Here is a 14257-nt window from a genome sequence, read left to right as displayed (position 1 = left end):
AACTAAACTCGCTTTGAGTTTCTCTCTATTAAGTGTAATGGTGTCTGTTGGCTTACTGTATATGGTTTTTAATATATATATATATATATATATATATATTCATTGTGTCCCTGATCTCTCCAAGACCTTTATCATGAAGTGGTGTTGGATTCTGTTAAATGTTCTTTCAGCATCTGATGAGATGATTACATGGTTTCTTTTATTTCAGTTTGCTTATAGGATGGATTACAGTGATCAATTTTCTTATGTTGCATCATCTTTGAATCTCTGGGATGAGGCTGACTTGATCATGATGGATGAATTTTTGATGTGTTCTTGAATTCTGTTTGCCCATATTTTATTGAGTATTTTTGCATCTAAGTTCATGAGTGAGATTGGTCTATAATTCTCTTTCTTGGTTGAGTTTTTTTTTGTGATTTTGTTGTCAGGGTAATTGAAGGCTCATAAAAAGAGACTGGCAATGTTCTTTCTGTTTCTATTATATGGAACACATGGAGAAGTATAGGTATTAGCTCTTCTGGGAAATTCTGATAGAATTCTGCACTAAAACTGTCTGGCTTTGGGCTTTTCCTGGTTGAGAGGCTTTTGATGACAGCTTCTATTTTCTTACAGTTAATAGATCTATTTAAATTGTTCACCTGGTCTTGATTTAATTATGGTATATGGCATCACCCAGGAAATTATTCATTTCTTTTATGTTATCCAATTTTGTGGAGTACAGGTTTTTGTAGTATGACCTAATGATTCCCTGGATTTTCTCAGTGTCTGATGTTATGACCTCCTTTTCCTTTTCTGATTATGTTACTTTTGATGTTTTCTCTCTCTCCTTTTGATTAGTTTGGATAAGGTTTTGTCTTGTTGCTGATTTTTTTCAAAAAACACTTCTTTGACACATTGATTCTTTGAATTGTTTTCTTTGTTTCTATTTCATTGATTACAGCCCTCAATTTAATTATTTCCTGGGTGAGTCTGCTTCTTTTTCTTCTAGGGCTATCAGGTGTGCTGTTAAGTAACTAATGTAAGCATTTTGCACTTTTTTATTGATTTTATTGAAGTATACATTTTTTTTCTGTGCCTCTCCATTCCTCTCCCCTCCCTTTTGTCCTTCTACCATGGTCCCCATGCTTCCAAGTTACTCAGGAGATCTTGTCTGTTTCTACTTCTCATGTAGATTACATCTAAGTATGTATCTATTAGGGTCCTCTTTATTGTCTAGGTTCTCTGGTATTGTGATTTGTAAGCTGGTTTTTTTTTTTTTTTTGCTTTATTTTTAAAAACCAGTAATGAGTTAGTATGTAACAGGGAGTGAGGCCCCTTTGTTTGTCCCTGCTTCCCAGCTAGCTTATACCCGAAATAATCACACAGAAATTGTATTAATTAAATTACAGCTTGGCCCATTATCTATAGTCTCTTATTGGATAACTCTCACATCTTGATTTAACCCATTTCTAATAATCTGTATATCACCATGAGGTCGTGGCTTACCAGGAAAGATTCAGCATGTCTGATTCTAGCAGCTCCATGGCAGTTCTCTCTGATTCTGTTTTCTTCCTCCCAGAATTCAGTTCTGTCTTCCCTGCCTATCTAAGTTCTGCCCTATCACCAGGCCCAAAGCAGTTTTTTTTATTAACCAATTAAAGCAACACAAATACAGAAGGACCTCCTACACTATTGCCCCCTTTTTTTAAAACAAAAAGGAAGGCTTTAACTTTAACATAGTAAAATTACATATAACAAAACAGTTCTCAAACAAGAATTAGTTACATTATTTATATCTATTTTATCTTTTAGCATAACAAAGGAAATGATAATTATAACTATTCTTCAACTGTATCAAAGACTTCAGAAGGATATATTACCTATGTCAACTGGAAGTAAACAACTTCAAAAACTCTAGAAATGACAGAGACATCTCACTGCCTGTACAGTCACCCAAAGTTCTTCTGTACTGTTGGGGCATCCATCTTTAGCCTACAGGCCCATAGTTTCCAGCAGACATTTCCGTGAAGCAGGAAATTTTAAGACAGTTCAGTCACTTTCTTCTGTGTCCTGCAGAATGTCTCGCAGACTCTTTCATGAAGCAGGAACCCCGAAAGACCATCTCACCTTTAGGCAAGTTCAGCAGTCCTCTCTCTGCGGGTTCTCTGTGTCCAGTTTATGCAACAGTCCAGGCAAGAACAGTTTCTTGCCCAAATGGCTATCAAACTCCATAAGGATCCTCTTCGATGCCCATCTTTCTCTTGAAGTAGATTGGTGCTGCCAGGAGCAGATGTGTCATGAAAAGCCCTAAGTTATTAAAACATTTAAAATGCCATATTCTATAGTCTTTGAAAGATATGAAGAATGCCTATATAACTGAAATATATCTCTATTTATCTAGAAATCTAACTAACATGACTACAAGCTTGATTATTATAGGTGATTATCCATTAACAACCTATATTTCCTAATTATACATTATATTTTTAAATGGACTACACAATCACAATACCTTAATCAAGAGCAGAAATACATATACATATAACAAAATTGACCTTAAATTTATATCAACAAAGCAAAATTCATATTAATGCAAATTATTTATATCTATATCATATCCCCCTTTAGATGTAAAATAACATTTATAAACAATATTTGAGAATATGGACGTAGTTATTTCTCTCCAAACTGCTTCATGCTGTATGGGGGCTCTTTTAATTACTTAAAATATTTTAAATGCCATGTTCTTTAGATCCTTAAAGTGTTGAAGATTATCTATGTAACTGAAATATATCTCTACATATCTAGAAAATCAACTAATGTGACTAAAAGTTTGACTATTATAAGTCTGGGGAAGATGTGGGGTAAAGTGAGCAATTCTCTATTACTGGTGGGAGTGCAAACTAGTACAGGCCTTTTAGATATCAGTATGGTGAATTCTTAGAAAATTATGACACAAGCTAACTCAAGACCCAGCAATAGCACTTTTGATTATATGCCCAAAAGATGCTCAATTATACCACAAACACATGCTCAACTATATTCTTAGCAGAGTTGTTTGTCAGAGCAAGAAACTGAAAACAACCTAAATGTCCCTTGACTGAAGAATGGATAAGGAAAATGTGGTACATTTATACAATAGACTACTACACAGCAGAAACAATAATGACATTTTAAAATTTGTGTGCAAATGGATGTATCTAGAAAACATGATATTGAGGGTGGTAACCTAGAACTAGAAAGAAAAATATCATATGTACTCACTCATAAGTGAATTTTAGAAATAAAACAACAACAACAACAAAAAAAAAAAACAGCCTACAATGCATAACCCCAAGAATATAGAAAACAATGAGGACCCTAAGAGAGACATACATGGACCTAAACTACATGAAAAGTAGAAAAAGACAAGATCTCCTGAGTAAATTGGGAGCATGGGGACCAACCTAGTAGGGGATGGGAGAGAAAAGGAGGAGAGCAGATAAAAGTATATAGCTCAATAAAAACAATAAAAAATAATCTATTGTTAAGAAAGAAATACCGATTAATGCGTACTCATGTATAATAATGCTATATTTTAAAAGATGGTAAGATTGATAAAGAATTCTAAGTGGATTTTGTTTTTGTTTTTGACACAGGGTTTCTCTGTAATTTTGGAGCCTTTCCTGGAATTAGGTCTTGTAGACCAGGCTGGTCTGCCTCTGGAGTGCTAGGATAAATGGCATATGTCACCTCCACTCGGCTTAAAGAGGATTTTGTTAACAGTAGTCTAAGCAAAGTGACTGACCCAAATCTGGGGACACAGGTGATGTGTAATAACATCATTATTTTTGCAACATTATTATTATTGTCTACTCTTTACTATACACAAATATATTATGCAGAGCTACTACTCATTCTAGTGATAAAACTGTATTACAAATTTTAATATATTATTCTAATGGCATTTTCATAATCATATACTAATTACATCATATAGATCCCAGAAACAATTTGTTTGTATAAAATGGTGTGTACACAATGAATTTGCTGATAATATAAGATGTCTAAAGATTATTCCAAAACTTACATGGGACTTGTTAACTTCTTTATGGCATTCTTAATGTCTCTATTTCTCAATGTATAGATGGCTGGATTCAGGAGAGGTGTGATGACTGAGTAAAATACAGCAAGAAACTTGTCCACCCAAGTGAGGCTGACAGGCCACAGATAGATGAAAATGACAGGCCCAAAGAATAGCAAAACTACAATAATATGGGAGGTACAGGTAGAGAGTGCCTTTGATGAGCCTTTTGATGAACCATCTTTAGAGTGAAGCCGAACAGTTAATAGAATGTAAGTGTAAGATATCAACAAGAGAATGAAACAAGACATTGCTAGAACACCACTGTCAACATTTATCATGATTTCCAGAGTATCAGTATCCGTGCAGGCTAGTTTCAACACCAAAGGAATATCACAGAAAAAGCTGTCTATCACTCTAGGTCCACAGAAAGGTAACTCCAAAATCAGAATCAGTTGACTCATGGCATGCACGACTCCAATGATCCATGATATCACAACCAGCCAGATGCACTTCTGTCTGTCCATGATGCTGGTGTAGTGGAGTGCCCTGCAGATGGCCACATAGCGGTCATAGGCCATTGTTACAAGAAGAACCATCTCAACCCGAGCAAATATATGTACACAGAAGAAACCCCACCCTGCTACAAGCTCTCCCTTCTACTAGTAAGATGTACTAAGGCAAAAATGGCACACCACTTGTAGTATTAACCTACCAATCAATATCTGGTTTCCCTTTCCTAAAGAGATCCTCCCACCATTACTATCCCCTTACTTTATAACTAATATCTGTGGTTACACAGATTGCAGTTTGCTTATCAAAGACTTAGGAGCTAACATATATGTATACGTGAGTATACTCTAAGCTTATCTTTTGTGGGGGGGTGGCTGGGTTATCTAACACAGGATAATTATTTTAGTTCTATCCATTTCCCTATAATTTTTAGGATTCATTGTTTAAATTTTATTGAGATAAGCTCTCTTTTTAGATCTCTTTCCCTCTCCCATTTTTATTGTTGTGTTTGTTTTCTTGATACTCAGTTTCATTTAATTCCCTAGATATTTTACAAATTCATCACCTATTCAGTGTGTAGTTTGTGAAAACATTTCCCAATTCTGAATTTTCTGCTTTGTTCAAATGATGGTGTTTTTCACCACACAGAATATTTTCAGTTTCACAAAGTTCCATTTATTAATGTTTGTTCTTAGTGTCCAAGTTATTTGTGTTCTATTAAAAAGTCTTTTCTTGTTCCAGTGAGTTCAAGGCTTTTACTGACTTCTCTTTGGTCAGGTTCAGTATATTTTGTCTTCTGCTTAGGTCTTTCAACAAGTTGAAATTGAGATTTTTCTAGGGTGATGAGGTTGATTTATTTTCATTTTTCTATGTGTACCTAACCAATTTGCCAGATTTTCTGAGCATGTATTTTTATGTTTTTATAAAAAATCAAGTGTTCGTGGGTATGTAGATTTATGTCCAGGCCTTCAGTTTGACTCCATTGATCAATATGACCATTCTTATGCCAATACTTTGCTGTTAGAATCTTTATACATCTGTAATACAGTTTGAGGTAAGGGATGTTGACACCTACAGCAGCATAGGAGATCCTTCTATTTTCTGATATTTTCTGCAACTTCTTTCTTCAATATCTTAAATTTCTGATGGAGGAGGATCTTCTGTCTATGTGTTAATTTCATTGGTTAATAAAGAAACTGCTTTGGCTATCTGATAGGGCAGAACTTAGATAGGCAGAGTAGACAGAATAGAATGCTGGGAAGAAGGGATGCGAGGCAGACGATATAGCTCTCCTCTCCAAGATGGATGCAGGTTAGGGTCTTCCTGGTGTATACTCATGGTGCTATACTCATTAATTGAAATTAATTGAAATTGAAATGAGAGTTAGCCAATAAGAGGCTCAAACTAATGGGCCAGGCAGTGTTTAAAAGAATACAGTTTCCCTGTAATTATTTTGGGTAAAGTTAGCCGGTGGCCGGACAGCCAGGTGCCAGAAGCACAGCCCGCCACTCCATCACTACAAATTTTTAGCATTTAAGCCTTTCACTGTTTGTTTAGAACTAGGCCAAGATACTTTGGGGCTACTATGAAAGATATTGTTTCTCTGAATTTTTCCTCATGTAATTTATTATTTGCATATATATTTTGTCAGTCAACCCTCTGTCAGATGTGGTGATGGTGACTATCTTTTCCCATTCTGTAAGCTGCTCTTTTGTCCTTTTGACAGTGTCAACTACGACTCCTAGCAAAAGTAGATAATTAGCCTGAACTGACCACCTCTTTTGGTCAGATAAGTGTACCAGTGAGCCACATAACCTTCAACCTACAATCTTTCAAGCCTATAGAATGTGCTGGGATAAGGTTGACACAGAATTTGTGGGAGTGGCTAAACAATGACAGGCTCAGCCCGAGTCCCATGCCAACAGAGTGAGATCACCACTGACGCTGTCTGAAGTGATAGGATCCAGAGGCTACATGGTCTAGACACCTAGGTATAGAACCAACCATACACTAGTGGAGAAAAAAAAATGTCAATGTGATAATGCATAATAATATTATGCTATACTTATAGATTAGTGCCTAACCCAACAGTCACCAGAGAGGCTTCATCCAGCAAATGGTAAAAATAGATGCAGAGACCCAGAGTCAAATAATAGGCTGTACTTGAGGAATCTTGGAAGAGAGGAAGGACAGATTTTAGGGGCCAGAGCATCAAGATCACCACAACAAAATCCACAGAATCAAACAATCTGGCTTCACAGAAGCTCACAGAGACTGAATGCACAAAGGAGCATGTATAGGAGTAACGTAGGTCCTCTGAATATATGTAACAGTTTTGTAGCTTGGTTTTCTTATGGGACTCATATTAGTTGTAGCAAGAGCTGCCTTTGACTCTTTTGCTGGCATTTGGACCTCTATTCCTCATATTGGGTTGCCTTGCCCAGCCATAATACAAGGTGAGGTGCTTATTCTTTCTCCCATTTGATAAGCCATGTTTTGTCAATATCCTCGGTAGCTCTGCCCTTTCCAAAATAGAAACAGAAGAGTAGAGATGGGGCTGGGAGGTGAATATGGCTGGAGATCAGGAGGATGGGTGAGGGGGGAAACTGTTGTCTGCATGTAAAACAATTAAATAAATAATAAATAACCATGAAAATAAAAAGTTAAATGAATAAAATTGAATCATTAAACCAAAATATAAGGTTATTTTGGGATATGGAATAACACTATTTTGTCAAGCAGCCATGACTCTAAACCAATCAATCCTGATTGAAAGGAGGTACCAAAGCTTTGTTATTAATTGCCAAATTACATAAATGTCTCCAAAATTAAGACAAAGAAGGGTTATTATAAATATCAAGATAATTTTAGCAATTAACCATGAAAAGTCTTTAATAGTTCCATATGGAAGATGGCAAAAAGACAGATGATGCAAATATTCTTAAAATATTCTAATATTATTGAAGCTCTGAATAAACTAAGAAATCAAACCATATTAATAAACACATCTCAGAGTTATGAAACTATCCATTCCCAGAAGACTAATCCATGGACTAACAACAGAATTACTGCACAGTAGTGGATATGTGGTGGAATAATATAACATGACAACATAAAATTTGAATAAATAGTGTGTTCAAGAAACCAAAATACATACGATAGCTTAGAATGTGCCACTATCTTTTAATATTTAAACAATAATGATTTTATTAAAAAATAAGGATGCAAATGGACAACTTTTTAAAATACAATTCAAATTATAGTCACACCAGGAAGCTTAATACATGAAATGCCCCTTTAAACACTAATACACATTGTCAGCCTAGCCTAATAGGAATTAAATGATTATCATTGTTATCTTTTTAAGATATGAGTTGCTGTAGTTTATCACAATATTCATAATTTTCTCATTAAAAATAAGATGTAACCTAGCCAATGCATAGAAACATTTTACATTTTCTAGAGGAAAAAATTTCAATACCTAACCCAATGTAACATTCTGGCATAAACAGTGAATAATTTTTATCTATCATACATATTTGCTATTATAGACTTTTTAGGTTGAAAACAATAATTGAATTATAATGAGATACCTATGATTCAGTCATTGCTTTAAAAATTATGATCTTATATTTGGAAAGAAATGAGGTAGAAGTGTCAAAACACTACATCTATTAATTTGAAATATTAATGCTTTGAAGAATATTTGAATTCCTCTCAACTCAGTTTCTTCCCTGAGGAAAGAAATCAAAGGCTAAAAATTAATTTAATTTGACATCATTCATGTAGGTAAGCTGAGGTAGAAACACAAATATGTAGAAGAAGATCATTAAGAACAAATACAAAGAACAAGATGAGGGTGGTATGATTTAATGCTAGAATACCAGAGAATGATGCTATTCTTTACCTATCAGGAATAGATTCCACTCGATATCTTTGAAGAATGAGAAACACATGGAATTTTATTCCTTTTCCAGTTCATCACTGTCTTTTATGACTAAGGGTACAAAGGTTCAAATGGTTCTTATGTGTATGTACAGAAACACAAACAATTAATATATCTGGGAATAGCATTTAATATCTATTTTATTTTTAGTTTTCTCTAGAAATACATATTTAGCTAAAATACAAAAAAAATTACTATGACACACTCTTTTTTTATTTAAATTTATTTATTTATTTTTTATTGAAAAAAAATTCTGCCACCTCCCAGCCTCCCATTTCCCTTCCCCTCCTCCCACTTCTCTCGCCCTCCCTCTCCAGTCCGAAGAACAGTCAGGGGTTCCTGCCCTGTGGAAAGTCAAAGGTCCTCCCCACTCCATCTAGGTCTAGGAAGGTGAGCATCCAAACTGGCTAGGCTCCCACAAAGCCAGAACATGAAGTAGGATCAAAACCCCGTGCCATTGTCCTTGGCTTCTCACTAGCCCTCATTGTCCATCATGTTCAGAGAGTTCGATTTTATCCCATGCTTTTTCAGTCCCAGTCCAGCTGGCCTTGGTGAGCTCCCAATAGATCAGCCCCACTGTCTCAGTGGTTGGGTGCACCCCTCATGGTCCTGACTTCCTTGCTCATGTTCTCCCTCCTTCTGCTCTAATCAAACAGATAATGGAAACAGTTCAAGACTTGAATATGAAACACTCTTAACTATTTATTTATACTGTTTACTTAGGTGGTTTTTCTCAGTCTCCCAAAACAATTTATTAATCAGATAAACCATTTTGGATTTCTTTGATGATTTACTTTGAGTTTCACCTGCCTACATTACTGTACTTGGAAATGGGTATTTCATAACACAAGATAAAATATATGACCCATAAGAAGTCAATTTTTTTGCATCTGATTTAGATATATTAGTTTTTCTTACCAAAAATGAACTTATAGAGTATGGCTGTATAGGTGATATGGCATGTTTAGATAAAACACAACCTCTTCCATTTCTACTCTAATTTTCTTCATTGCTCTTTAAGGGCCATGAGCCAAAATACCTATGAGCAACACAATGTGTAGTGGAAAACAATTATTTTGGGTCTTACAGTTTAATAGCATTAGTGTCCATTGCACTTATGGCAGAAAGCTTGACCACAGACAGGCAAAAATGTGCTGGAGCAGTGCCTGATAACTCACATGTCACCCATAAGTGTGTGTGTGTGTGTGTGTGTGTGAGAGAGAGAGACAGAGACAGAGACAGAGACAGAGAGAGTGCCAAATAGGTACTATCTCCTAATCCTTTATGAATAGTTCAACTAATTACACATCAAACATTAAAATATGTAAGTCTATGGTAGACATTTTTCATCCAAACTACCATATACAAATACTTGGGTGTTAGATGATCTGATAATATGATAATGCAAAAACAAATAAACAAAAAAACAAATAAAAACACTTAGTCTAGCTTCAGTCCCAAAGTCTTTCACAATTTTGACAGAGTTTAAAAGTTTGACGTCTCTTCTGAGACCCTAAAATTATTTTAATCACCTCAAAAATCAACTAGTGGAAGTTAGTTTCTTCTTTTCCTTGGTAGTTTTCAGAGATTAAAGTCAGATCCTCTGTTTTGGCTTCAACTCCAATACCTGAAAAATCATATTATCACCTTCCATTGTACTTCTTGAAAGGCATATTACTTAGAGGAAATTTAACTGAATTGCTAAAATTTAACTAAATCTGAATTATTAAAAAAATCACACGAGTAAGTACTTATTTTACAATCTGACTACATAGTTTTGCAAGAAGTCCTCAAGGTGTTCTGTTGTTATGTTTGTGGGCTGGGGAAAACAAGTAATGTGTGTGTTTCAAATCACTTATACAATAAGAAGAGGATAGAAATAAAAAAAAAAAAAACTCTTAAGAAGTGAGAAGTGCTCTGAGATGCTATTTTGTTGGCATAACACCAATGTAATTATAATTTCAAGGCTGCCTAATGTGGCATGAAGGTAATAGTTAATTGTAGATCTATGAGTAGGCTATGTAGTCCTAAACCTCATTCCTGAAATATGAGTGCCTGATGGTTTTGGGTAAGACTAGACATCTTCTCTGTTGTGAATCACTGATGAACTCATAATTCATCAGAGATAGTTACAAAATAATGGGCACAAAGATGACATGGTTAATACCAGTGCATCAATAAGTAAAACAAAATACATAAATGCAGAAAGGGACTCCTGTGTATTTACATGGGGAAATATAAGAAGGGGGGACCTAAGAGACCCAGTATAGTCATTAGACACTATCAACTTTTGTCAATATTGTGAAAGTACATATTTAACAAAAGAAATATAGTTACTTCATATTGTTGACAGTTAAATGCCAACTTACTACATGTAGTTTTAGTTCAGTACATTAATTTTCAAGAATTATTTACCACATATAAGTATAATCTTAGAAATTTTCTATTTTTCTCTGATCTACTGTTGTTGACCACAGCTTTACTATTTTCCTGTTAATTCAACTATTTAAATCTTTGTATATATTTAGCACCCATGTTACAGTTTTTGTGTCTGACTTTACATTTAGCATTATGTTCTTTACATTAACCAATGGCATTATATTCCTCTTTTTAAAGACTTAACATCATGGCATAGAATTTATTCCATATATACTGTGTAATCCACCCATTTGTTTCATACATAATAGTATTTCATCCATCACATGTGTGTCATATATATGCCTTGACCTAGTAATCATTTAAAAAATATTGACACAACAACTTTTCATGTTGACCATGGATCACCTGATAGTCTTTCTTTAATTTCTAGAATGTTGAAATCCTCCATATTATTATCAACATTGACTTTACAAGTGTCTATTTGTACCAACAATCTAAGAATTCCTTTTTACAAATTTCTACCCTAAAATGGTGTATCATTTTTGATACACATCTGAGGAGTTATAAATATCTGATAAGTTATAAGCTATTATGTCATCATGACTTTGGCTTTCATAGTCACATTTTATATTCCATTTTGATTTAAGGCCTCTTTTCTCTGCACTTGTGGTTAAATCATGTTATTGGATAAGTTCTTTTGCTAATTTTATTCTAACACATAATAAAAGTGGAAAAGTTTGACATGTAGTTTTATAAGTTACATAGCCTTTAGATGATTATAGACAATCCACTTGATGGTTACCTTTAATAAATTAATCATCAACCTTGCTTAACCCCTTTTCCAGATTTTCTAAAGTGCACAATAGAAAATTTTCTAGGAAACAGATTGGAGATATCAAAGAAGTAGTGTTCATTAACAATATAAAGAACCACACTGCATATATTATATTGCAATGAAACCCTTCTAGATTACAACTACATAGCCACCTTTAGGGAAGAGTCACTAGATGCTAATAATATGTTAATTTTCCACTGATGACCATGAAACCTCTTCTAAATAAGCTGTTTATATTCAAATGTAAACTCTGTTGACTTTTTGAGACAATCGAACCAAAATAGCCTAAATAATTTGAGACAGTAAACTTAAATATGGAACCATTTATTGTGATTATACATTTATTTACCAAAAAAATTGGAGCTAATTTTGAATATTATAGGATGACATTCTGTCCTTTGTTGTTTTCAGATTATCATAAAGGTAAATAAACCGACATTTATCTATCCATAGTGCTTTTTGAAAAGAAGTACATACTGATATATTCTTATTTCTCAAAGGAACAGAAGTAAGGCATTAATGTTTTGTGGAAAGAGATATATGTTGTATGGTAAGTGAAATGTGCAATTCACTGAAGTTCCTCAGTGAAATTTTCCAATGTATATTAGGACATACACTTTTAGAGTTCCCATACCAGATTAGTCAGTGATATTTGTAATAACCAGTCACTTTGCACAATCTTTTGATTGCTATCCTTATATCTTTGTTCCTAAGTGTATAGATGACAGGATTCAGGGCAGGTGTGATGGCAAAGTCAACAATAAACAGGTATTTGTCAATTGATGATGTGGAGAAAGGCCACACATAGATAGACATGCATGGAGTGAAAAAAAGAATAACCACAGTGATGTGTGTTGACAGAGTAACAAGAGCCTTTGATAAATCCCCTGAAGACCTTTTCCAGACTGTTATCAAAATGAACATATAGGAGAGGAGAAGCAGGAAGAAAGTCCCCATGCTTATGAAGCCACTGTTGGCAGCAACAACAAGCTCAAACCTGTCTCCATCAGCACATGCTAGTTTTATAATCCGAGGAAAATCACAGTAAAAGCTGTCTACTTTGTTAGGACCACAAAAAGGCAGGTTTATAACAAAGAAGAACTGGGCCAGGGCATGGACCACACCAGTGACCCAACTAGTGACTACAAATAAAATACATAATTTAGGGCTCATGATTCTCAAGTAGTGTAGAGGCTTACAGATGGCTGTGTACCTGTCAAATGCCATGGCTATAAGTAGCACCAACTCCCCTCCTCCTATAATGTGTATAAAACAGGCCTGAGTCATACAACTGTGGAAAGAAATTACTTTGCGTTCTTTCAGAAGGTCTGAGATCATCTTGGGAACTGTGGTAGAGGAAAGTCCAACATCAATGAGGGACAGGTTGGCCAGAAGAAAGTACATAGGAGACTGTAAGTGGGAGTCAGTAGTTACCAAAAAGACAATAAGAAGATTTCCCAAGATTATGCTTAAATAGAGCAAAGAAAAAGTAGATATGAGAAAAATTGTAGTTTTCCAGGAACCAGAGAGTCCCACCAACATAAACTCAAAAACTTCAGTGTTGTTTGTTTGATCCATTGACTGGAACAGAAGAGAATATTTCAAGGTACCTGTTGATAGAAAATAATCAAGTTGTCATCTGTGGTTTATCTGTCTTACCATTGATTATAGCTAGTTATTCTGTTTACTGTATTGGTCATAATATGAGATATATGAATAACATTAGGGAAGGGCAATATAATGATCAGAATATGACACATCAAGAGATTGCAGGATAATACCAAAAAGAGATTGAAACTAGCAGTATAACAGCTTATTTCTTTAGTTGCAGTGCATATAATGCTAAGACAGGAGAATGGTTGGCTCCTGGGTTAAATAACGACCTCCTTTAATATAAAAAAAAATCTTAAGTACAAGAAAGTTTTTAGCATGGTAAATGGTTAAAAATGGGCTACTTTCATTGTTTTTTACAGAACCAGATATATATTTTCTGGTTATTTTTTGCTTTTACTTTGAAGGTTGCCTTTATGTTCCCAACACCTCCCACCATGATCCCCACTCAGGAGACAATATTTTTAATTTCACATTAATACTTTGGAAATGACTTGCAAAGTATTCCTACCTGCCTTCCTTACTTTGTTTTTAATATCAATATTTTCTTGACTAGCTAAGCATTTTTCCTGCTGTACCTGTCATTGTTTTTATTAATTTGTTTTTGTTTTTCTTTATTTTTCAGTTTTCTGTGGAGGACAGATACACAGATTGAGGTCATTCACAACAGTTTAATATTTACTTGCAGAAATACAGGCTTTTAGTGATTTATCCGTGATTTACTTCCTACAATAATAGAGTGTTCACCTGGAAGACAACTATAATTATTAATGGTAATATTTATACATACATTGTCTCAAACATTTATTCTGGGAAAGGCTCTCTATGCTTAACATTTTATTTAACGTATGCTTCAGACAATTTTCAGTTCTGTTTTGTTAGATCCATTTTATACAAAGAGACACTGAGATATAGAAAAAATGAAGTGTTA

The 14257-nt window shown here is 34.5% G+C and overlaps 2 protein-coding genes across 2 annotated transcripts; both read right to left on the bottom strand.

Moving 5' to 3' along the window:
* Nucleotides 1–4044: 4044 nt before the first annotated feature.
* LOC126490418 (olfactory receptor 4K3-like) lies at nucleotides 4045–10155 on the bottom strand. The gene is made up of 2 exons (XM_050125356.1): nucleotides 10129–10155; nucleotides 4045–4701 (listed from the first exon to the last, which is right to left on the bottom strand). Exons 1-2 carry the CDS (start codon nucleotides 10153–10155, stop codon nucleotides 4045–4047), a joined length of 684 nt encoding a protein of 227 aa, XP_049981313.1.
* Nucleotides 10156–12357: 2202 nt separating this feature from the next.
* LOC126490416 (olfactory receptor 4F3/4F16/4F29-like) lies at nucleotides 12358–13293 on the bottom strand. Its single transcript, XM_050125355.1, has one exon. The coding sequence runs from the start codon at nucleotides 13291–13293 to the stop codon at nucleotides 12358–12360; it is 936 nt and encodes a 311-aa protein (XP_049981312.1).
* Between the last annotated feature and the right edge of the window lie 964 nt (nucleotides 13294–14257).

This window comes from Alexandromys fortis, unplaced genomic scaffold (assembly GCF_014885135.2).
Source record: "Alexandromys fortis isolate MF-2015 unplaced genomic scaffold, M_Fortis_MF-2015_v1.1 scaffold_229, whole genome shotgun sequence".
Taxonomy (NCBI): Eukaryota; Metazoa; Chordata; class Mammalia; order Rodentia; family Cricetidae; genus Alexandromys; species Alexandromys fortis.
This window is presented reverse-complemented; position numbering and strand designations above follow the sequence as displayed.